The 25581-nt window shown below is 38.5% G+C and overlaps 1 protein-coding gene across 1 annotated transcript in view; it reads right to left on the bottom strand.

The window, feature by feature from the left end:
* Window positions 1-25581, bottom strand: part of DOCK4 (dedicator of cytokinesis 4) — a 429867-nt gene that overhangs the window by 198213 nt on the left and 206073 nt on the right. The window contains 2 exon segments of the mRNA XM_077775067.1: window positions 894-974; window positions 19590-19741. Of these exon segments, the coding sequence (XP_077631193.1) occupies window positions 894-974; window positions 19590-19741 (233 nt within the window).

Genomic DNA, 25581 nt, shown 5'->3' with positions numbered 1-25581 from the left:
GATGTCAAACAATGCTTAAAAAAAAAAATCCAATTCTAAAGTAGCCAAGTTATGGAAACAGCCCAAGTGTCCATCAACAGATGAATGAATAAAGAAGATGTTGATATATATACAATGAAATATAACTCAGCCATAAAAAAGAATGAAATCTTGCCATTTGCAAGGACATGGATGGAGCTGGAGAGTATAATGCTCCGTGAATTAAGTCAGTTAGAGACAAATATGACAGGATTTCACTCATATGTGGAATTTAAGAAACAAAACAAATGAGCAAAGGAGGAAAAAAAAAATAAGAGAGAGAGGCAGATCAAGAGACTCTTAACTAGAGAGAACAAACAGACAGCTGCCAGAAGGGAACTGGGTAGGGGAATGGGTGAAAGAGGTGATGGAGATTAGGAGTGCACTGGTTGTGATGAGAACCAGGTGTTGTACGGAAGTGATGAATTACCATATTGTACACCTGAAACTAATATTACATTTACATTGTATGTTAACCAACTGGAATTTAAATAAAAACTTAAAAAAATAAAATAATAAAAATACCACTTTACAATCAACTTTACACTGTAGGTCTACTAATGTCAAATAATCCTTTAAAAAACAAAAAGCCCATTCTTATTTTAATCTCCTACTCACTCATTCTTTAAACATTTACTAAGTATGTTCTAAATACCATAGGTCACTCTGAGTCTTACAGGTTCTAACATGCAACAAATGAATAGAGGTGTGTCTATGAATGGTGGTATTCAGAATTCTGGGCACTAATGCACTTTATATGGTATTTACAAGGTTTAAGCAAAGTCACTATTTTCTCTCACGAGAATTCATTTCCCTTAGATAACAAAGCACAGTGGGAAGAATCCACCTCCTAGATGAAACAAGAGCCACCTACCACAAAGAGAGAGCAATGTCGTTCTGGTTTATCTGGGGCTTTGGGAAGTCCGTTTCTATTCAGCCTCAAGAAAAATCTCTCACTACAAGAGAAAACAAATTTAATATTCTGAAGATTATTTAATATCTAAGGACTCATCACTCTTCTAGTTGCTCTTCATCTAAGGAGTTAAATTCAAAAGTTATGAGGTCCTTCATTTGATGTCAAAACTGCTTATGTAAATTAGAAGCATGTCCAGGACAATAAACATTTGCTTCACTTCTGCTAATACTGGCAAATTGCAATTGCAAAAGCAAAAAACATAAATATATATGCAAACAAAAAAATTAACTTTTAAAAGAACAGGTTTTCATATCAGTGATATCATTATTTTATAAAGTAGAAACAAGCACACTAAGGGAAAAAACAGGACCAATGTATGTTCATAACTAAGAGGATTGGTTTTCATGTTTTGTGTCATAGCATTTAATAAACATCATATGCCATTCTCAGTGGTAACCATCCATTAGGAGGCTTAATATTTTATGCTCTTAAATGTCTATAATCCAAAACACAAAGAGAAGGCCCAAGAAATGAAATCTGAATTTGCTTTGGTCCCCAAAGGAACACGAGAACTCAAACTCCCCACAGAACTTGCATTTGAATACACAGCGTCCCCAAATTTAATAGCAAACACAAATGCTATTGATCAGCCACTAATTCAATCAATAAGTACCTGTGGACATCACTCAGATCCAAGGTAATGCTGCCTGTTTATATTCAAACAAACAAATAAATAAAATAGAATATCAATCCAAGAAAAATTAATCTACCAGTTACCATGAGCTTCTGAATTTCAGTATCCTGGTGCATATGACAGAATCAAATGGCTGCCTGCTTGAGGCAGAAAACACATGACCAACATCCACAGAATGTGGTATTAGCACATAGTGTGGCCTTGGTTAGTATAGTTTCTACTCAAGGAGTGAGTAGGGAAAGGGAGTGCCGAGCATTGATGAGGCTCAAACTACCAACTCTCTACGCTTATTTATCCCTCAATCTTTGCCTTAAATAATGGCTCCGTCCCCCCAAATCTTCCTTCTCTCATACAGAGGGAGAAATGAAAGCCATAACCACAGCTCTAAGGAAGCATATGGATCTGAATTTATGGCTGTTTTGGAACAGCTTTATTCTCCTTTGAGATTTAAATCTAGATAGATACATATAATAGATTCAACTACCTGGCTTACCTTGTTTTTTTCTTATGTTATAACCTATTCCTGACCTCTCATATGAGGAAGGGCAACCAATGCACACTTCTGTGGGACCATTTCCATACCTATTATCTATGGGTTTGTTTTGTTTTCCAGAGTGGTGGCTGGTGAGAAGAGAATATACACTGCTGTAAGGATTCTCAAGTGAAGCTCAAGTTCCCATATGCTATGATTCTGAAAGAGAGGCTGGGGAGGACAGGTCCAACTGGCGGTACAAAGTTACATTAATCTTATCCAACTGTCATTTACTATAATTCAAGGAGGAGACTGTCAGTTTTCTTCACAGTGGAAGGAAATTCACCTTTATTTCAACATTAAGACATGCTAAAAGGAAATGTGTAAAAATTGGTCTTAGGATAAATGAATTATAGTTGATTACTCATATTAGATATACTCTTTTTGCATGAATTTGCCATTTGGTGGCTGCTCTGCTAAGGACTTTACAGGGATTAATTCCTTCAATTCTCAGTATGCCCTTATAAAGACAGTACTATCACTATGCTCTTTTTATAGATGGGAAAACTGAGAAATAGTAAATAGTTTTGCCCAAGATCACAGAGCTGGCCTGTGGCTGAGGGCGGATTCTATGCCATGTGTTAATTCAAAACCTTTGCACTTCATTTGAATGCTATATAATCTTGTCTCTGCTTTATAGAAAAATATTGATCAAGTATTTCCAGAATATGGAGATAAGGAAAAAGTCCTTCATCTGCTTCAGACACCCATTGCCTTAGTCAGGCCTGGTCTCCGGAGTACAGGGTCACTCTTCCCACACCCTTCCTGGCCTCAAAGGAATGAAAGAAGTGAAAATCTGAGTTAGCAAATTTCAAAGCTCTCCCTGGCTTAAAAATGGTTCAGTGAAACATACCTAGAAAAATAAATTAAGGAATAAATTATTTGACTAAACAAATGCAGACTAAGCAAATCCAAAATGATTTGAGATCTTTAGTTAGTCAAAACTCCTGAGATTTAAGACTATTTGGTTTTGCTTTGTAGCCAACAAAGAAGTTTATACATTATATTTCATCCCAAAACACCAGCACTCTGACCATTTTCCCCTCTTGTGTATCACAGACAGCATGTGCTTTTTAAAAAAAATTTATTTTTGAGATGCACTTATGTTTGAGGTTCTTCTTTATTCCTACTGAATGTTTAAAACAAATTTCACTTTGTCTTCTGATAGGTGAGTCCAAAATGATGAATACCAAATAAGATGAATATACAAAAGTCAACAAGGCATTCTAGACATTAAAACCTTAACTTTAATACTGATATAAAATACCAGTCCTTATTTCCAAGACTCATCAATATTCTGATAAAGCAGTGTTTCCTCAAGATTCTATTTCAGAAAGAGATTCCTTTTGCTCTGTCACTATTTTAATTTCACCAGTCTAGACAGAATCCTGATTATGCAAGTATTATACTATATCATATCCTGTTTCAGAAAGAATATCAATATATACTAAGCCAATGACATATCCCTTAGCTTAAGCATGCCTTCAGGGGGAGATAAAAATAGACTGATGATGGGTACTATGGAAAAATAACTCGTGCAACTTTGTTGTGTTTTTTTTAAAGACTTCTATTAAAGGAAAAAGAAAACTTTTGTGGCCAATTAAAACAAAAACCTTTTATATTCACTTAGTGACAAGTTCTTATACAAACTCAAATGAATTTCTCTTCAGCTTTGGTAATATAGCAACTATTTAATCAGCAAATGATTTCAGAGTAAACCAAAGATCTACAGAAACATATTTCAGAATCTTTGGATTACAAATAAATACTCCTGATCCCATGTGTGGAGAATACCAAAATGTATGCCTTCAAGGCTGAGGGAGAATTGAAGTCACTGACATTCCACCTTGGAACACACCTTCTACAATTCTCTCACAAAGTTTTATGGTCATGGACAAAGGCATTTTTGAAACTCTATTGTAAGTAAAAGGGTGTCATCTCTGATGAGAAAACAAAACTAGTTTTTGTGAGTTTAAAAGGGCCCTATGATAACAAGTGAATACCTCCATTACATCATTCACATTTTTTCCCTAACTATAAGAGGTCTGTGTGTTTCTTTCTATTACCTAGTGAGTAACTACAATACAAGGTGATCACCTTTAACCTTTATATCTCCAGCTGGTGACCAATGTTCTGGTACTTCCTCAGTGTTTAATTAAAGACTGAACAAATACAATCTTTTAGAAAAAATACAACAAAATCCACATAATTGGGGAGCTTGATCTCCCTTCCCGACTTTCCCTCTCTTCCCCATAACGTCCTTTACTTTATAGTAAGGAAATGTACGAAATTCTCCAGAGACATTTGAGTCAGTGGTGCCTCCCCACCAGGTATAAGAATCACCGAATTACCTTCAGAGCACCCTCAGATTCTAGATCATGATTTTAACCTTGTTCCCATGTACACTTTATATCTTTATTACATTAAACATATAGTAATGGAAAAATCTACAGTGACATCATATACTTCCAAATGAGAATACTGTGTCATTTTTCATCATCAAAGAATGAATAAGCAAATAGAAACACTTCCAGAAACACTGAGAAATGAGAGTTGATATTACCAGCAGGGAAAAAATATCCTCATTTGACTTTTCCATATACTGCCATGTTCTCCCAGAGGAAATTTCACTGCCAGAGAAATTTAGTGTCCACCTGAATTCCGTGTGTGAGCCATTACAAATCATTCTATATTATAAATCAACAATGACAAAATCTTTCTTTGGAAATAAAGAATAAAAATCATATTTATTATTTATGACTTGCCTTCTTCTAACAAGGATTTAACGAAACCTAGATAATGAAATAAGAATGTACATAAGCATCCCCAGCATGGCGCCAGGGGAAAAATAGTACAAGTAAATATATACCCTGAGCTAGGCACCATGACTTACACTTTACATGGATTTTCTCACTTAATTCTCACAACCACCCTATATGGTAGGAACTGCTTCCATCCCTACTTGATGTATGAGAGATCTGGCACTTGGAGATATGTGGCAAATTGGCCAAACGTGCATGGTCAGCAAGTGTGGAGCCAGGAAATCAATACTCAGGGCCCATCTCCAGAGTCTCAGCTCTTGACCACAATACTATGCCATCTTTAATAGAACAGATTTCTTAGAACAAAGAAGAGCAAGACTAACCATGTCACGTGAATGAAGAGTTTTTGTTGTGAACATTTTCAACAAAATAAAAAATAATAATGATCCATAAATCTGAAAACAAATAATAAAGCCACAAATGTATCTGTATTTAGGGAGTTCACGGCTGTGAACCTGCTCACCTGTAGTAATGCATTCTGATATACTCTAAAAGACCACTGATAATGAAGAGTAGATTTCAACAACATAGTTTGGTAAAAGGTACTTGCCAGTAGTCACATTATATGGGGTGTACAGTAGGGATCTGAAGCCCTCTAATGGCTTCTGTTCCCCTTCTCAGTAGGACAGGATGCTCCTGTCCTCCAGCCCCTCTGCCCATCATATCCACTGAGAAGCAGTCGCCTTTCTGTAGGAAGGCCTTACCTAGGGTCTTGGAGGCCTGCAGGCCAGGTGTGGGAGGGTGCTCCCAGCCTGCTGAGTAATCAAGTGGCTCTCTCATAGGGTGTTCCTTGGATAATCAGTTGCCTTCAAAAAGCAACGCACCTAAACTTAGGAATGGCCAATGCCAAGGAGATTTTTATATTTCTCTGTACAGATTCATATTTACTTCCCCATCATTGCCCTCTCCCAAAAAGCAAAACTGACTAGTGATTCCAGATATGTGAGTTATACACCCATACTTCAACCAAAAATGTATGATGGGGTAGTATCTTGGGCTGAAACATGATATGAAAGAGTTGGATTCTTATCAAGCTACAAAAAATTATGAAGACTATTTATAAAATCATGCTGAACAGTTAAATCACTGAAATAAATGGATGGTCTCCAAGAGTAATAGTAACCAAAGAGAGAAAACATTTAGATGGTCATGTTCTGGTAAACTAATCGGGGAGGGGGGGGGGAAGAAAACCCTGAACAGTCTGGTTCTTTTATTTACAGTTATACCTTATGAAACCATTTGACCAAAAAATACTCCATGTGGTACCTTTGAAAATGCAAAGGCACTTGTCTTAAAGTTCACTGTGCTGTGTGAAGGGATAACAAGTACCATCTACTCTACCATAAGAAGTGAAGGGAGATGCACCAGGAGCCAGAGAGGAAATCGTGGGAGCAAAAAGACAGAAATTTAAGAGTGAGGGGTGCCTGAGTGGTTCAGTTGGTTGAGCAACCAACTCTTGACTTCGCCTTAGGTCATGATCTCACAGCTGGTGAGTTCAAGTCCCACATCGGGCTTTGTGCTAAGTGCAGAGCCTGCTTGGGATTCTCCCTCTCCCTCTCTCTCTGCCTCTCCTGCGCTCATATGCACACATACTCTCTCAAAAATAAACACTTAAAAAAGAAGGAAGGAAGGAAGGAAGGAAGGAAGGAAGGAAGGAAGGAAGGAAGGTCGGTCAGTGCCTGGATGGCTCAGTCGTTTAAGCATCTGACTTTGGCTCTGATCATGATCTCGCAGTCAGTGAATTTGAGCCCCACTTCAGGCTCTGTGCTAACACCTTAGAGCCTGGAGCCCACTTTGGATTCTGTGCCTCCCTCCCTCTCTCTCTCTCTCTCTGCTCCTCCCCTGCTCACACTCTTTGTCTCTCTCTCAAAATAAATAAACATTAAAAAAATTTAAGTCAAGAAAGAAAGAAAGGGAAGAGTGAGAAGGGATGAGGGAACAGTTTTTCTCTGTTGACTCCAGAGCCTCTATCCAAAAGGCAAGAAAATCAAATATACAGTGATTTCAGGCTTCTATGTCACTGCTTCTCCAGCATCTTCTCAAATGCTTTCTGACTGACCAACAGTGTAGGATACATCTGACAGTTTGAAGGCAACCGTTACTGTGTTTTTTTCCTAGAACAAGTGGCAATGGAAACTCAAAACAGGAAGCCTCAAGCAGCTTCCTAAAGGGGGACTACCCACCCATCTCCCCACCGCCCAGGAGCTGGTGCTGCCGCAGTTCAGGCAAGACCCTGGGGAGGCAGGTGGGAGGTGTGCTGGCTGCCCTGCTGGGGGCCGCTGGACCAAGAATTTTGGTGCTCACTGAGGCACAGAGGAAGGATGAAAGAAATGCTCAGGGGGAAAGAGAGAGGTTTGCTGGCCTTCTCAGCCAGGGGCTCCTATCCTGGGTGTGTACAACATGCTCTTGGGAGCTGGTAAAAACGAGGCTCTTCCCTGGAGATCCTGACTTACTAGGTCAGGATGGAACTAAAAGCTCTCCGTATGTTTAAAAGCCCAGTCATGTTTAAGGACACTGTTTTGACCCAAGTGCCCAGGCCCTAGTGAGTTAGAATGGCTGGTCGTCTTTTACAAGCCACATACACAGGAAAACAGGCAACACACGCCTGGTATCTTCACTTATCAACGACTTTTCCCCTTTTTCTTCCAACCACATGACCAGCCAAGCAACAGAGTTTTTCTTTGGCAATAAATGAAAGCAACTCAAGCAAGACTTCCTAGATAAAGCTATTAATGTGTTTTCTAATTTTAAAACTAAAGCAACATTAGGGTCATGAGCTCTTCTGATTGAAGGGAAATGGAAATAGAATGATTCTTAATACCAAGGTTCACCTCAAGAGTAGACGCTGAGTTGTTTCTTTTCTTTTCTTTTTCTTCTTTTTTTTTTTTTGCTATTAATGTCCATGCCCACATTCACTTTACAAATATTTGAGTGTGAAGGACTAAGCAATCTATGAATGTGATAGCTTTGTCAGGACAGCAAAGGATTTGATTTTAGTTGGATGATACAAAGGGCATATTTTTTTAAACTTACAGCAACTCTATTGTCCATTTTGAGAATCCAGGGGATTTCTTCTTACTACTTAAGATGATTTAAATGCATTTCATGTTAGTTTTCTTTTCAGAGAGAACAGCTATCAGAATTGAAACTCTCTCTAGAAAAATAAAACTCAATCAAAAAAGAAATTACTGCCTTTTAAAGTTATAAATAAGTGGTGTACAGATCACCCGCTGTTTCAGATTGTCTGTGCTATTCATCATTGACTGAGGAATTTTTAAAAAATGATCCGGGTTGACTGTTGATTTGGGAAAAACAGTAATAAGTTCAGAAGACTTGAGACCCCAGAAATCCCAATGTTGAATTCAAGTAAAATCCTTACAAAGAGCTATACTGGGGGATGCCTTGGTGGCTCAGGCAGTTAGACATCAGACTTCAGCTTAGGTCATGATCTCGCTCACACGTTCAAGTCCTGCATTGGGCTCTGTGCTGACAGCTCAGAGCCTGGAGCCTGCTTCAGATTCTGTGTCTCCCTCTCTCTCTGGCCCTCCTCTGCTCATGCTCTGTCTCTCTTAAATAAAGGTCTTAAAATAAAATAAATTCTCTGTCTCTCTTAAAATAAATAAAATAAAAAAAGAAAGAAATAGCTACACTGGTTGAGCCACTCAGGAAAATACTTGCTTACATTTAGCTCTAAAGAATTCATTAAGAATTTTCTTAAAAAATTTCTCAGAAAAGTAATGAAAAGTAGGCAATACAGGTTCTGATCAACACAAACAAGAACCATGAAATAAGAAGGTACAAGAGAGGCAGAATATCTTACACTTCTGGGAATTTACGTAACTTGATCGCTGTAAATACTCTCCCTTTGACTCTTCATGAGGGCAAAAACACTGGTCTATGTACAGTAATTATTCTGATCTTTCTAAGAATGCCTCTTTGTTAGGGAAAATGTTTGTAATAAGGAATCTTGGGAAAAAAAGCAAACCCAAGCTTAAGTACTCTGAGCTGAAGCATGTGACTCCTTGCAAGGACGTCTTAAATGAAAACAGTAAGTAAAAGAACTTGAAATAAGTCAAGCCCTGCAAAACCAGCATGTACAACGCCTCTTTCATGAATACATTATCTCAGAAAGATGTTCTATTTTTATTTTATTATTTTTAATATGTATTTATTTTTTGGAAGAACACAAGTGGAGTAAGGGCAGAGAGGAAGACAGAGGATGGCAAGTGGGATCAGTGCTGACAGGCTGACAGCAGCAAGCCCAATGTGAGGCTCAAACTCACAAACAGGGAAATCATGACATGAAATGAAGTCAGATGCTCAATGGACTAAGCCACCCAGGCACCCCAAAATGTTCTATTTTTTAAAACAAAATGGGCAAAAGTCAAATTTCCTTCCATCAGTTTACTGACAGATTGTATTCATTATCAGTTTAAAAACTGAAAACTTTCAAAAAAATTTTTTAAATTTTTATTTACTTTTGAAAGAGAGAGAGAGAGTACGAGTGGAAGAGAAGCAGAGAGAGAGTGAGAGAGACACAGAATCCGAAGCAGGCTCAAGGCTCTGAGCTGTCAGCACAGAACAAGGCATCGGGCTCCAAACCACCAACTGGGAGGTCATGACCTGAACTGAAGTCAGACGTTTAAGCGACTGAGCCACCCAGGTGCCCCCAAACTGAAAACTTTCTAAATGATTGTTAAGTACTATGTATTAGCCAGATGATGCATGCATTCGAGTCTTTTCAAAGGTCAAACGATTTTTTTTTAATCAGGCAGGTACACAGTCTATAAACTGAATATACAAATGTTAATGTGTATGAGAATAGGTACATTACTTCCTATAGAGGTTTACAGTTTTCATAATTTTGAGAAGAAGCTAAGGACGCTAAAAAGGTTAGAAAGCATCGCTTTAGATGCTACAAATATTTTTGTGAAATAGAAACAGTATATTGGTTATAATGCAAAGAGATGGCACAGACACTATCATTTAGAGATAGTTCTTGACTTTAAGCTTAATAGTATTGTCAACAGCATTAGAATCTAAGTTCTTGATGGGCAGAAATTGTTTTTCCTGTATTATTCACTGATGTGTCCTCAATACCCAGGTCAGACTGGCCTGGCTTTGATGAAAACAGCAGTCACTGTTTGCTCAATGAATGAACATCAATGATTCAACAACAGTAATGTGAAATCTATCATGCTCAATGGAAATAAAAAGAAGACAGAGTCTCTGTTTAACTTGTGGTTAAAAAACTCTAAACAGAAAGACTTAAGAAAAGCATTGTAGGTGTCTGCCGTTTTTTATTCAGATTTTTTAGCATAATGGATTTTGCAAATGATGCTCCCAAAGGTACAGGTTTGAAAGTGTACTTCTGATTAATGCAGAGTAACATGAAACAACTCAACATTCCTCAACACCTTGACTTCTCCCTCTTACTCATTAGCATATCCCCACTGGAACAGAATGATGGCAGCAAAAATAAAGACAATAACTGAATGATCTGATTATGTTTCGCCTCAATGACAATAAAAGACTTGTAAGCTTCTTTCAATCATATCACTGGCCACCCTTTGGGCACAAAAAGAGGCTGAGAAGATCAAGTCGTATCTTCAGAATAGGAGCCAACATGGGCCATATCATTCCTAATTCCTTTGTCAGCCTTCCACTGTCCTACAGCAGTGAATACCGAAGAAGTCATGACAGGTTGAGTGCTATATGTGACCATAACTTCTTCAGGGGGGAACTTAGGACAACTGAATCTGAATTCTGTACAAGTAGCAAACATAGGGCAGAGAAAGACAGAAATGACCAGAATCCTGATGAAAAAAACACCAATCTGGTCATCTTCTGAAACACAGGAGGGGCACCTGGGTGGCTCAGTCAGTTAAGCGTACAACTCTTTATTTCTGCTCTTATCATGATCTCATGGTTTCTGAGATCACGCCCAGCATGGAGCCTGCTTAAGATTCTCTCTCCCCTCCTTCTCTGCCCCTTCCCCAATCATGTACTCTCACGCTCTCTCTCTTTCTCAAAATAAATAAAAAACATTAAAACACAGGAATCAGGGTAAAATGGCCTTCTGGTCCCATTCTATGACATGGCATGGTTTAAGTAAGAAGAGACAAGTAGCCAAAATGAGTGCAGGGAGCTAAAGGGAACGAAAAAGCCAGTTCTCAACCCACTGACTCTAAGTTTCCACTTTTGTGCCACCTTGAATTTCCACCCACTTACTATTATTGTAATGTATTAATCTGCAACTTGAAAAATAACTGAAATCGTACAGTTCTTAAATACTGCAGAGAAAAAGAGTGGAGCGCTTCTACCTGGTTGTTCTTAGCAAGAATCAAGTTATTTCTTTGCTTCTTTTGTTTTAATTTAGATCTCCCTCTTGGTCCATTTCTTAAAATGTCTCCTATTAAGTACATCACCACATCTCTAAAGCAATTATTTGTTGTTGTCGTTTTTAATCTGTGACACAGAAATGTGACCAAAAGGGAAGCAAACCACAAAATCTGATTAACTCCCGAGTGACAATAGTCCCAATGTTCATGCACCTGCTGGAAGAATTAAATGATGGAAAAGAAGAGGGAGAGTGGAAAGCAGTGGTGCTTTTAAACAGGAGGCCCCAGGGAAGGTCACTGCGGGTCACTGATGTACAGACACCCACAGTGAGATGTGTGCCAACATGTCTAGACACAGGAGGAAATGCTCTGGGCCGTATGGAATAGTTGATATTGCCACAGTCCAAGAAGGACCTCTGAATGCCTTCTTCATCTATTTTTGTTCTCAAGCAGAGTTGTGTCCCCTTCACGTACAGCCAGACTTTTTCTCGACATTGCTGCTTTGCTTTGGAGAGGTTACAATTTTGAGTTAGCTTTATACCGTAAGACTCAAAGAAGAGATCTATGCCAGCTATCTCTTAACATTCACAACCATCCATGCTCTAAATTTATGACAAAAATATAAATGCTGAACTTATATGATCACACCATAATAAGTTGTAAATGATGTATGAAATGAGAAATTCTAGCACAGCGCTCAGAGAATTAAAAAATCTCATCTGCTCTCCTAAGTATGTTACGTACTACAATACATACACAAAAATATTAGCATTTTTCCTAGTCTGGGCTGAATAACTCTTCTCTTTGACAGCTGCCTTCTGGAAGCTCTTGAAAAATTTTCCCGGTAACTGAATTTTTCAAAAACAAACAAAACAAAACATTATGTCTTTAATTTCCTTTAAAAAATTAAAAGGCTATTATTAGATCACATCTGCCTCTGGAAGAGACCTATCGGAAGCTACAGTTGTAATTCTTTGATTTTCCTTATAATTATGCTAGATTCCCAATCTTCTTATTCTTTTCCAACTCTGATGTTTCAGTCTCCAACCCCCATCACTCACTTGCTTCTGATCCCTTCCTTCCTGAGCACCTCTGGCAAAAGCTGTGTAACTTGGGAACAAGGATTCACTACCCCTTTCAGACATCTCTCTTTGGAGCGGTCTGACCACACTCAACAATCCTATCATTCCTCACTATTTCATATCCTAGCACATTTCTGCTCAGAGCCACTTACCTTGTTCCTGTAACTCACTTTCAGCCCCCAATTCCCTTTCATCCTCTCTTTTGCTCCCCAATGTAGCAGACGTTGTTTTTCACCCTCACCTATAAAAGGTTAAGGCCACAAACCCAGTCTCTCTTTTCCATCTCTGTCCATTTCACTGCCCTTACCTCTCTTCCTTCCATGTCAGAAGGAGTGCCCCTCCTCTCAAAGTAGAGTCCTTCACTTGCATCCTTGGATCCCTTCTGCCATTTGCTCCTTTGAATCATCCCAGACCACTGGCACACAAGAGTTACTACCACGTACTTGTGTAATGAGTGAATGCATGAACAGGTGAACAGTTAGAAGTAATATGCCATTCACAGAAGTTTTCACAGAACTGCTCCATTTCTTCACCTTTGAGAGGACAAACCTATACTAATTCAGAGTTTCTGGGAAGCTGGTCCTAATGAAGACACAGGACTTTCTTTGAGCATATAGGGTACTTCTTCTCACAGAATCTTCATTAATCTTCTAAAAGCTGCTGTTTTGCTTTACATATAAGTCAAAGTTTATGCTTTAAAGGTAATACTATGGTGTACATGTTACAGAATACTGAGTGTTTTAGATCTTAGGGAAACAATTCCTCCTAAGTTTTGTCAAATATGTTATCAAGAATATTAGTGTCAGTTTATATAAACCCAGGAATATTATTCTAGGCAAAATGGAATCCAGACTATCCACGCAACTAGTGACTAGACCTGACTAATAAACCAGTCTTCTTCAAAGAGACTGTAAAACATGCTTGCTCTCATTGCTTTTTTGCCTACATGCATAAAACATTTGAAGCAGGTAAGGTATTAACAATACACACTACACTGCTAAAATTTAAACCAAGAACCCCTATACCTACCACAGGGAATCCACAGCCACTAAATTTTGTCACACTAGTTCCACCTATCCCTTTATTCTTTCTTTGTTTTTCATTCCTCCCACCCCCACTCATGTGAAGTATTTTAAAGCAAATCACATCCCTGATGTCATTCTACCTGTTTACTAGTAAGTCTCTCTACATCTTACCTAACCATAACAATATGTACTAAAAAAAAAAATTGACAAGAATTCCCTGTAAAATATTAAGAATTCAAGACCAAACACCATGTATCATTTTTGGTTATGTTAAAGTATATTTCCTATTTGAGTTTTTGAAAATCATCTTTATAACTAATATTTACTGACCAGTTACCAAGTGTCAAGCATTACACTATGAAGCATATCTACCATCTAATTTAATCCTCAAAAAAACCCAAGAGGAAAGTGCTATTATCATCTTCATTTGGCAGACAATTAACAACCATAAGGACACAAACTATCTTACCCAGGCTGATACAGCTACTGAATTAGAGAACCAGGATTTGAACCCAGATCCTCTGACACCAGAGCTGGGCCACTTATGTACTATATAGTGGTGTCTTCACCACTATACAGGAAGATCTGTGTCTTGAGGATGGACATAAATTCAGACATATTTCATAGTTCTACATGAATGCATACAAAAAAACCTGTGCCTCAGCAATAATGTTCACTATTTATCTTTTTCTTAAATGACAGAATTAGGATGATATACTAAAAAAAGAAGGTGACTGTGGGCAATATAAATTTTACATGGAATGAGGCACTTCAAGGAGAATGGAGAGTTTATGTGTATGATTGTCGGAAAAATACACAACTTCGGGAAAGAATGTGAACAAGGTACCAAGAAAAAGTAAATTTTATCTGAATTTCATTACTATGAAAAGACTTGGAATTTAATCATCAGAATAAGACTTTCCAGAAGTACTACTCTGCTGCTATTTTCTCAAATAAAAGCCCGTGCCAGCAGCATGCATGCATGAGCAGTGCTGTACTAAGCTAAGTACCCATGTGTGACACTGAGGTCCTATTAAATATATTCTCTGATGAGAATGAAATACGGTAATAGATTAGTCCTGAAACAAATTTACAGCTTTAATTAATGAAGCCTTAGAGTACATCAGTAAATAAAGTAATGAAAGTTATAAAGGGAAGTAGTCAGCCAGTGAACTATGTCATATTCATTGGTCCATATAATCTACAGTCTGTTATAGATTAAGTGACACATATCCATACAGGCAAGATATGAATGAAAAGACACATGCATAGCTGTACAGCCTATGGAAAACAGAAACACTAGGAATATTTCTATGTTGTGTGTGTGTGTGTGTATTCTGATGTTCTCAACCCTACAGTTCAGTTTATATACATCTACATCCTTCCTTTCTCCCTTTTTCTGGCCCAGGGCGAATCTCCTCACATGCAGTCTCAAACCAGTCTCCTGATGCCTCCAAAGGGACACTGATCCAGCAATTGCTTCCCCTCTCCCTGACTGTAATCTCTCCTTTGTTAGTGGATCCTTCCTATCGATAGAGCTCAAGTCTCTCCCACTCTAGTTCCTTAAAAAAAAAAAAAAAAAAAGACCAAGCCCTCAACAGACCCCTTACTACATACTGGTGAGTAAAACTTGGTTGAGAAAGAAAAGACAATATGATAAATACTGAAGAAGATGAGAACGGTGCTTAAGAGTACTGACACCTGCTGAGGCTGCAAGTTAAAATACCAGCCACACTATGTACCAGGCGTGTCACCTCAGGCAAGTTACTCATTACTCTGGGCCTCACTTTCCCCATCCATAAAAAAAAAAAATGGGGATATTAAAAGTACCTACCTTAAAGACTTGTTACAAGGGATAAATAGATACTTTTAAAAGAGCTTAGAACAGTGCCTGGCACATCATAAGCATTATATGAGTGTTTTGCTAAATAAATAGAAAAGAAGAAAATAAAATAAAATTACAAATGATATCTAGGGAAATGACTCCCTGACTTTTCCAGCTACCCCCTTGTAGACTGGGGAAATAACAAACTTTCAACCAGAGAGATACAACCCAAAACCATTTTAGTCATGTAAAACTTGATTTATCTTTTTTTTTTTTACTAACGATGTTTTACAGGGCTAAATCATGTCAAGGCTGTACAAAACTCAAATAAATAGAAGTATGTCCTATTTGCTGATAGCTGAGTCCAATGTAGCTTTGTCTGCAGAGGACTCCATGTCGGTGTTTTCTCACAGACAACTGAGGAAAGAATACTGGAAAAGAAGTACAGGGTCGGTGTAGGTAAGCAAGATGGTGTCAAAAGTGGACAACATCTTTATGAATACTTGTAGCAAGAGTTGTATGCCACATGCATCAGAGGTCTAACATTCTGGGGCCCCTTCAGGCAAAATTAACGGGCTTCCTAAGAATGCCCCCACCTTCAGTGACAATTTAAGTTTTTTGTTGGAAGATGTACCCTTCAGTCTTGTGCCATTGTTCCACTGAGTGGACCAGAAGGGGACAATTTTCACACGCTGTCTCCTTTCACATCTGACATCTCTGAGGACCGCTATGACAGATATTACTGGCATGCAACAAGCCAATGCCACTTTGCTTTTCTTTGAGTATTTTGAGGATGCAATTCAGAAAACCAAGAGTATTTGTGAGGCCCTATGCCTAGTACTAGTTCTAGTATTAGCATCATCAGTAATTTATAACAACCTATTATTAAGACTATCAGTCTCTGGAGTTCTAACTCTGGCCAGTAAAATCCTGCTCAACTACGGAAACTTTCAGGTAAATCCTGAAGCCCTGGAGGAGGAATGTGGCTGTGGCCCGCAGGTCAAGCTGGACAGCCTGCCGGCTGGTAGCTCAGCTTTGCCTCCTGCCGGGTCTTTAAGCTTAGGCCGGTACCCAACATGTCTGTGCCTTGGTTCGCTCACCTATAAAATCAGTGCTGGTAATATTTTTAAAGCATTTAGAATGAAGTCTGGAAAATGATTAGTGTTCAATAAATTCTGGCTGTTTGCTTCTTGGAGGAGGAAAGTTAAAAAAAAAAAAAAAAGTCCCGACCAGTTGTCTGCTTTGTGGGAAGAATAAACATCTACCTCTCCTCATCACACCTCTCCAGGCTTTGCACATATGGGTCCCTCTGCTTACACCTGGACAAGGTAACTTCCTGTGATTAATGGTCAAAATAGTGCTGTAAGATTATACTTAAAATGTGTTTTATTTTTTGTAAATTAGAGCGCTAATGATCTTCTTTAACAACAAAAGCATTCACTTAAATATACCATCTTTTGTCTATGGGTTTTCAGTGTTTGGACTGGTCTTTGAACTCAGAAAAAGAAAAAAAATCAAATGATCCAGTTTCCTCAACAGAGAAATTACATAAATTATCTAAGAGGGAGAGAGAGAGGAAAACAGAAGGTGAAATGAAACTTGCAAAACTTAACAACCATCTATGGTATATGGATTTTATATGGATCTTATAAAATACCACCTCCTCATTTGGAATTTATGAGTAAATTATGTAAAACTGTATTTATGAGTCAATATGGGAACACTGAATACTGGCTGTACATGGATATCTAATTATAAGAGAATATTAATTTTTACTAATTTGTTTAAAGTTCCCCTTCTTAGGCTATACCCCAAAATATTTACGTATAAAAATAAACGGATGTTGGGGATTTGCCTCCAAGTAACATAGGGACAAGGGAGAGGAGCAGAAAGACCTGGTCTGAGTTGATCACTCTTAAATCTGGAGGCAGGTACATGCGTACGATACTATTCTACTGTTTCACATGTCTGAAATTTTCTAAAAAAAAAGCTTTAAAAGACATGCAAGTTGATTTTAAAATACTGATCCATCCCATATCGCATCCATTGTTGGGCCTAAGAAGAAACACAAGGATGCCTCACAATCATATCTTACCTTTATGATACCCTTTCCTGAGAAGATGTGAATACTTTATAGTCATTAGCTCTGCTGGGAGCAATGAAGGAAGCCAGACCTGTCCCCAGTTTCAAGATGAAGGAAAAGACAGAGGTGAGTGAAGGGGTCAGGGCAGTAGCAGTCAACTGTGAAGATCACAATTACGTCCAGTCTTCAGATATGTGCATCTTAAGCCCTCATCAAAAGTTAATGGTGACATTGCCCTGTGCCATCAATAGAACCGAAGCTACTCACAGCGAGGTTTTAAAAACTCCTTAAAAGAACAATCACTATGCTGCCCAAGGCCTTGGAAAGCCAAGAAAATACATCTGAGACTGTTTCACCACCTTCTAAGCATATATTTTCATTCTTACTCACTTCTTTGCTGATCATCTTTATGGTGATTATGAGTTTGGGAGGTAGGAGCCAATAGCCAAACTCAGTAAGTAGAAGCAACGAAGAAAGACTTAGGCTTGATTTCTCTAGGGTCATTACCTATCAGGTGGCTTACTACAGGAATGTATGTGATGGCAGAAAGGGGAGGGGAAGAGGAAGAAAAGGGAGACAGGCACATATGGTAGCCCAACCACCTCAAAGAGTAGGAAAAAGGTCCAGCTCCTGGTCTGAACTCTGAGATGGCAAAAACGTATTTTGGGGATCCTGCACCCAAGTTATTTTCCTACTTTCACCAATAAATAGGACTAAACCAAGGGGAATTCTGGCAATCAAAATCTAAAAGGATGTTTCAGAAAATTCCAAAATGTTTATAATACAACAAAACCAAGAGACCAGGAAATATTAATCTTAAATTAATGTATTCCTATAGTAATGTAATGTGAACATTAGTGGCAAAGGGGAATTTGTAGTCCTCAAAACCTTAGCCTAATAGGCATGAGCAAAAGAGTGACCTCATTCCTCCCTTTTACATTCTCATAGTTGGTTAACTATCGTAGAGAAAACATATTGTACAATGTTATACGGAATTTGTTAAAGTACCTGGAAAAACCAAGCTCTCTAAGACAGATTTCAATATGTTAGCAAGTATTATCTCTAAATAATCTTTCATATTTCTAAAGCAAGTGCTAAGCTGTAACTTGGATCTGTTTTTCAAGCTTTTTTTCTTCCCTTTTTAGTACTGCTGGTTTCTGAAGGGAGAAAAGTTTTCTAATTTACTGATTCATTTCCTCCAAAAATATGTAAAGCAGATTTGAAACAATTTTCATAGTTATTTATACATCTCATAAACTCTGTCCTCGCTACCCCAAAATACTATCTTTAAATTGTATGCATATAATCCTCTGTCCAGAATAAAAAAGCCCTCTTCCTAGTAGGTAATGATTAACATATAAAATATTTCACTGAGGATTTTGTGGCTATAAAAGCATTAAAACTAAACTTCACACATATTTCTTAGGAAAAAATATTTTTTGTTTTTACCAGGAAAAAACACTCCAGAATTACTGAGTGTTTATAAAACAATTTATGTGGTTCAGAGTTACTTAAAACTGTCAGCATTTATTTAGTAGGCATCATTTTTTAAAACATGGTAAAGTCGGGTCATTACGTAAGATTTGTGTGATACAATTTAAATTCAAAATTAAAATTTTTAATGTAAAAGATGGTGCGCATTGTGTTCAGTTTAAGACAAATCTGAAAGACTTCAAAACACAAAAACGTCTCAAGAGTTGAGGCTTTTGAAAAACAACCGAAACATTCACCATAGGTTTTTCCTAAATACTGAAAACTTGCCCTAAGACTCTGAAACTGTTTACCACTTCACAGCTCTAAACCTCTAATGAGAAGGCTTCCAAGTATTTATTTCTTTCTCAATATTACCTGATGCAGATAGGGTAAGAATAATGTAATTGTTTAGTGAAAATTTCAGAAAAAACCTCAATGACCCTGATAATAAAACAAAGTTAAGATTACCTCTTCCTTGTATTATCAGTACCAAATAACTCAAATAACAGACTCGATATGAATGCCATACTTTCATTTAGTAGTAATTATCACGGTTCTAGAGCCTTTTTGAGTTCAAAGAACTTCTATATGCATCACCCCATCTAACTTCCATGGGAACCTCCGGAGAGTAGGCAGCTTAGAAATTCACAGTTCTACAAATGAGAAAATTGTGGCCAACAGACTTAAAGTATACAAGGTCATATCCCAAAGCTTGCCAATTACAAATATTCACCACCCAACATTAAAACATTCAAGGCATGTTTTCATGTGCCGTTACCTGATTGGCCGATTCTCTTTGCTGTCAAACAGTGAGAAGATGACCTCAAGCTCCTCTCCCAGGTTGGAACACATGAGGCTCTTCATCTGCACAAAGAGGTGGTGATTGCTGGCCTGTACTGGGGTATCTTTCTTCCGATGTCGGTGCTCCATCTGAAGGACATCCCCCAACAAGAACATGATCAGCATGAACTGAAGAAAACAATGTGATCCAAAAACTAGATAGCTATGGTATGATTATGCTGTCCTGTGCTATCATTTGTTTTCCTGTGGGCTTGGCATCTAGTTGGATGTTACATTCCAATTTTTCTTCCAACTTCTAAAATAAGAAACTAAGAAGTTTCCAGACAATTAAGGAATCTTCCTTTAATAATTTGGTTTTTAATCATTAATGTTAAAAGGATACCAACTTGGGGCTCCTGCGTGGCTCAGTGCGTTAAGCATCTGACTTTGGCTCAGGTCATGATCTCATGTATAGGGGGTTTAAGCCCCATGTTGGGCTGACACTGTGGAGCCTGCTTGGGATTCTCTCTCTCTCCCTCTCTTAACACCTTCCCCACTTGTACTTTCTTGATCTCTCAAAATAAATAAGCTTAAAAAAAAAAAAAAGGATACCAACTTACTGAGTAGATTCAGGTAGTATGAACTTCAAAAGATTCTACTGTTCACTTATACAGTATATATATACTGTTCTCCCAAGGTAAGAACAAATTACTAGTCACCTTTAAAAAACCAGATTGGGGACACCTGCGTGGCTCAGTCAGTTAAGCATCTGACTTCGGCTCAGGTCATGATCTTGCAGTCTCTGAGTTCGAGCCCAGCTTCAGGCTCTGTGCTGACAGCTCAGAGCCTGGAGCCTGCCTCGGATTCTGCGTCTCCTGCTCTTTCTACCCCTCCTCGCCTCGTGCTCGCTCTTTCTCTCTCTCTCGCAGATAAACAAAGATTTAAAAAAAATTTTTAAACCAAAATAAATCTACCTCATCATTTGCTTATGATAGTTGAACGATGCAGCTATCACTTCATACTTGTCATAATTAAAAGTCCTTTTAAAGTATACTAAGTTGCAAAATTGGTAGTTTTTAAGACCTGCTATGGCAAGTGATATCCAATCACTAGAGCAAGAAGACATTTCTCACTTGCCGTGGCGCTATAAGGAGGCAGATCGAGCAAGTCAGTGAGCTGTCTAAGGGGAGGAACAGCATCCACAGCCATCTCATTTCTGCCCTCTGTATGGCTGCACAGGCTACACCTGGGAGGCAGGATCAGAAGTGGAAGTAATACCAAATAAAGGAGGAGAGGATTCATCCATGGCTTCAGGAGCAAAGAGAACATGGGGCTGATCATTCAGGCAACACGTGTTTGTCAAGTGTCTGTTCTGTGCCAAGCACTGGGAACACACTGATGAAGAAAACCAGAAACAGCCCCTACCTTCACACACCTTATCTACCAGGGGGAGGAGGCATCAGCAAAATCATCCCACATACAGATGGGAAACGCAACTGTGATGAACGGAAGGGAAGAACCAGATTATCATGAGCATCTATAAGGAAGCACTCTGTGACCTCAGAGAGTGACACTTTGGCCAGGAGCCAAAGAGTGAGCAGGAGTGATGAACCATCCAGGACAGTGCTTCTCAGACTACGTAGAGAAAAACCCAGCTTGCTCTTCCCTCTTATCTATTATAAACAGATATTTTCTGTTTCTAACCCTTTACTCACCATCTTTGTACTTGGACCAACTACAAACAGTTCATGGTCCAGCTTGTTCTGGGACCACCTTTGAGGAGAACTGATTCAGGGGAAGAGCACAGGAAAACATACACAAAGGCCTGTGTACTCATAGAACAGGTGCTAAGAATGTGGAGGATTTTTGCTTTCCTAACAAAGACTTAGTAATGACCACCTCTTTTGGGTCACGTGACAAATAAAAAGAAAAGCTCCGGAATTAACTGCACAGTAACGGGGTAATATCCTTTGTTTATGGTTAAGCCACATAACCCTGTTTGCACGTTAGCTATCCATTTATGTTTCTTAGTTCAACAAGTGTTGGCTGATCGACATTTGAAAGGAAAAAAATGCCACCTAAATTTACAGTTGTACACGTAACAGTGAAATTACCACAATTTTTTCATGCTTTTATCTTTAATTTGAACTACTTGAAAAGTAAAGAGTTAAAAAAAAAAGCAATCAACCAAATGCATCTGTAATCCCTGTATACTCAACGGGTACCACGGATGTCTCTCCGAGAAGGAGAAGTTAAGTACACTTTCTTGTAAAGTGCACCTCAGCACTGTGTTATGTGTTAGTCATAATTGCTAGAAAAAGCTTCCTGCAGAGAAATATTCTATCATAAAAAAAGCACAATTCTGACTTGTTTTTTGAGAAGGCTGCTCTATCTTGCGCTTTCAAAATTCTTTTTCACCACAGCAAAACAAGCATCATACATTCACATAACTAAATCTCTTTACCTCACCGAGAACCTTTTTATTTTCTGAAACTGCTAAAGCATCTACTGGTATACTTAAAAGGTCAGGGTAATTAGCACAAAGTACTATGAACAAGTGTATGACTACCAAGGACAAGAATGGGAAAAACAGGTATAAAAACCTTATATAAATAAAGGACCTCAAGGAGGTTTCTGGTCTTCAAATAGTGCAAAGTTCCTAGCCTCAGTGATGACATTCACTAAAAACTAAGCCTCAGGGATGGGGGGGAAAAAGCTCCTTTACTCATGCAAGAAATTCAATATATCTAGATCAGTGGTTCTCAACCTTGGCTGCACTTTAGAATCACCAAGAGAGCTTTTAAAAAATACTTATGCCTACGACCTATCCCAGAACAATTAAATTAGAATTTCTAGGGGATGGGGGGCCAGACAGGGACAGTTTTAAAAGCTCCCAGGGTGGTTCTAATGTGCAATGAGGGTTGAGAACTATTGATTGAAATCATATGTGAAGACATGCAAATCACAGCTGACTGAAAGATGCATTGTTGCATCTTCTGTATGGTTACCCTTGCAACCTTCTATCATTGCATGCATGCTTGTAATAAGCCTGACTGCTTCTACCCTGATTATGTACATGTGATATAAGTCCTCACAAATGGCACTGAAGTTTCCACTCCCTCCATCCACCATTCTTCCAGGTCTGGAAGAGATTTGGACTTAAGTGGGTTATGATTATTTAACTCACTACTATGGAGAAATGCTAAAAATACTATTACAAAAACAAAATCGAAAAGGCACGTTCACGTGTCAAGGGCTATAATCTGGCAGTTGTAACAAACAGGCAAAAATCCATCTCTGAAATAATTTATGGTTAAATGGCCCTCATCAGTTACTCTAAATGTGCTTACAGTTTACCTAGACCTTTGGTGAGGAAAGAGATTCATCCCCAAGATATGCAAATATTGTATCCTATTATATAAGTTACTGGGTGAATTATCTATACCAGGGTTTTTTTTAACTTCAGTACTACTGATAATTTGGGCAGGATATTTGTGTGTTGTAGGGGTGCTTTGGGCTTTGCAGGATGTTTAGCAGCTTTCTCTGGCCTCTACCCATCAGAAGCCAGTGGCACCTCTGCCCATTCCCACCCCACACCATCTCCAATTGTGACAACCAAAAATGTCTCCAGACAATGACAAACGTACCCTGCTCGCTCTCTGAGAACCACTGGTCTACCTACTAAGGATCACAAAGCAAGCAGCTAACATGATCTTATAAAACCAGGAAATGTTCATAAAAAGATACTCTGCATGCACAGATAACCAGAGAATGTAGCTATGGTTCTCTTTATTTATAGAAGTATTGAGATCTGGCCTTTGGCAGAAAACCCAATGTTCCAAGTGGACATATGTTAACACTGTGAGGTTTAGCCTGTGTTAACTGCTTCGATGAACATAATCAGGTGAGAAAGATCTGCTAATGGGGCTATCAAAAACCTAAAGCAAGACCTTTTCCCCCCTAATGATACAGTAGGGATTTAGTAAGGTGCAAACACTTGTGTTTCAAATAGAACATAGAGAAGACGTATTTACAAGTGGCAACCAACAACCTCTACTGCATGCCATGGCTCTTGGTCCGTAAGTGACAATTAACACCAACACAACGACAAGGACAGCGACAACAAGGGTTTGGTGGTGGTGCCTGCGAGAGGTCAATACAGTCAGTCACTATATTTTGCCTGGAGGAAAAGACCAGGGCTGTGGGGAATCTGAGTATTGCCAGGTCAGGATATAAACAGAACCCTGAAGCTGCCTTGAAGATAACCTGTCCTTCTGAAGCTTATAATAATTTGGTTTTTTCTTGGGCCACTGTCTTTGGTTCAGAAACCATAAAATACAACCACTACTGGGAGAAATTAAATTTTCATGTAAAATCACAAATGAAGAGATTGGGCTAGGCTGTGAGCTATTAAAAATGAAAAACACCCTCAAATGGCACTTACTGCATGAGGGGTAGTCTCTTCCACCAGTGGCAGTCATTGCTAATCGATCACAACCCAGGTGAGACCCCAGGGTTTTATCGACATAGTACTCCTGGTAGCCACCACTAATAAATTAGAATGTTGAAAGAGAAGAAGCCAATTTGACATCCTGTATATGACATAGAAGGAATAGAACAAAGATACAATCACACACACACACACACACACACACACACACAGATTCAAACTAGAAAACACAAAATGTATTTGTGTCAGACACTGGTAGTTGTTTATCAAATATCTGACATTCCTAGCTAAATGTGGAGATGTGACTAGTATGTTCTGGCCAATGAAAGGGAACGGCAAATGTTGTATACAATTTCCAGCAAAGTTCCCTTAAAGTTGTTGAAATGAGCAGAGTCCTTCTCTTTCCTACTGCTGGGGAGTGGATGTGATGGGTACAGCTCTTGCAGCTATATTACACTGAAGTATCCTTGATGATGGAAGCCAGGTACTGTATACCAGAAAAATAAGAGCCTGTATCACTTCTGACACCCAGGAAAGGACACACAATTCCAAAACTTCCTGCCTCCTGGCTTGCATATTGTGAGAAAGAAATACATTTGTATTATGTTGAAGCTTCTATTATTTATTTCATTGGACACAGCCAGATCTAGTCTTAACATTTAGCATAGAAGGTATCAATTATTCTTGCCACCTTGCCTAATAAGGATGAAATAAAGGTGAGCAAGGCATGAAAATCAACTGAATAGTTAGGTGCTCTGGAAACATTAACTGTCAAGGAAAGGTATTTTACATGCATTTCTTATTTAATCTTCATAACAAATATGGTAAGAATTATTTCCTTAGTTAATAGACAAAGAAATTGAAGCTTTGAGAGACGAAGGAATAAGCTCAAGACCACAGATCCGGTAAAAGGAAGAGATGGAATTCATATCTAGTTTTTTGGGTCTATACTCATGGTCTTTTCATAATACCACAATAACCTCAAAAACAGTGTGAGTGATCGCTTATTAAGCACAAAGCACTGTACAAGATTATCTTGGGCATAACGGAGGAAGTAGAAGACAGTTGCCCACTCTGACGAAACTTCAAACTGAGCGAGATTAAAAAACAGAAGTGAGAGACAAATTTAATGTTTAATGAGTTAAATAAAATAACTACAGAAAAAGTGTCTCATGGGGGGATATGACTGGCAAATCAATTATACAGATTTTATTTGTTATACAAACTAAGAATTAGTGACAATTTTAACTTGGAATACTCGTATTTTGTTTTCTTCCTCTTCTCTGCCTCCCTCCAACTAATCTTTACGTATTTGCTACGTGTCCAACATTCTGCTTAGCGGTGATGCCACAAACTTCCTGGTTCTTGACTTGCAAAGGTCAAGGTGTACCACCTTTGGCACAAGGGTGTGCCACATGAAACATCACTCCCAAGAAGCTCAATATGAAGGGAATTATCTACAAAAAACAGAACTAATTCCAACTGACATAATAAAACTGTAGGTAATCTGAACAGATCAGTGACTAAGGAAAAGAAGTGG

Source organism: Crocuta crocuta, unplaced genomic scaffold (genome assembly GCF_008692635.1).
Source record: "Crocuta crocuta isolate KB4526 unplaced genomic scaffold, BGI_CrCroc_1.0 scaffold47, whole genome shotgun sequence".
Taxonomy (NCBI): Eukaryota; Metazoa; Chordata; class Mammalia; order Carnivora; family Hyaenidae; genus Crocuta; species Crocuta crocuta.
This window is presented reverse-complemented; position numbering and strand designations above follow the sequence as displayed.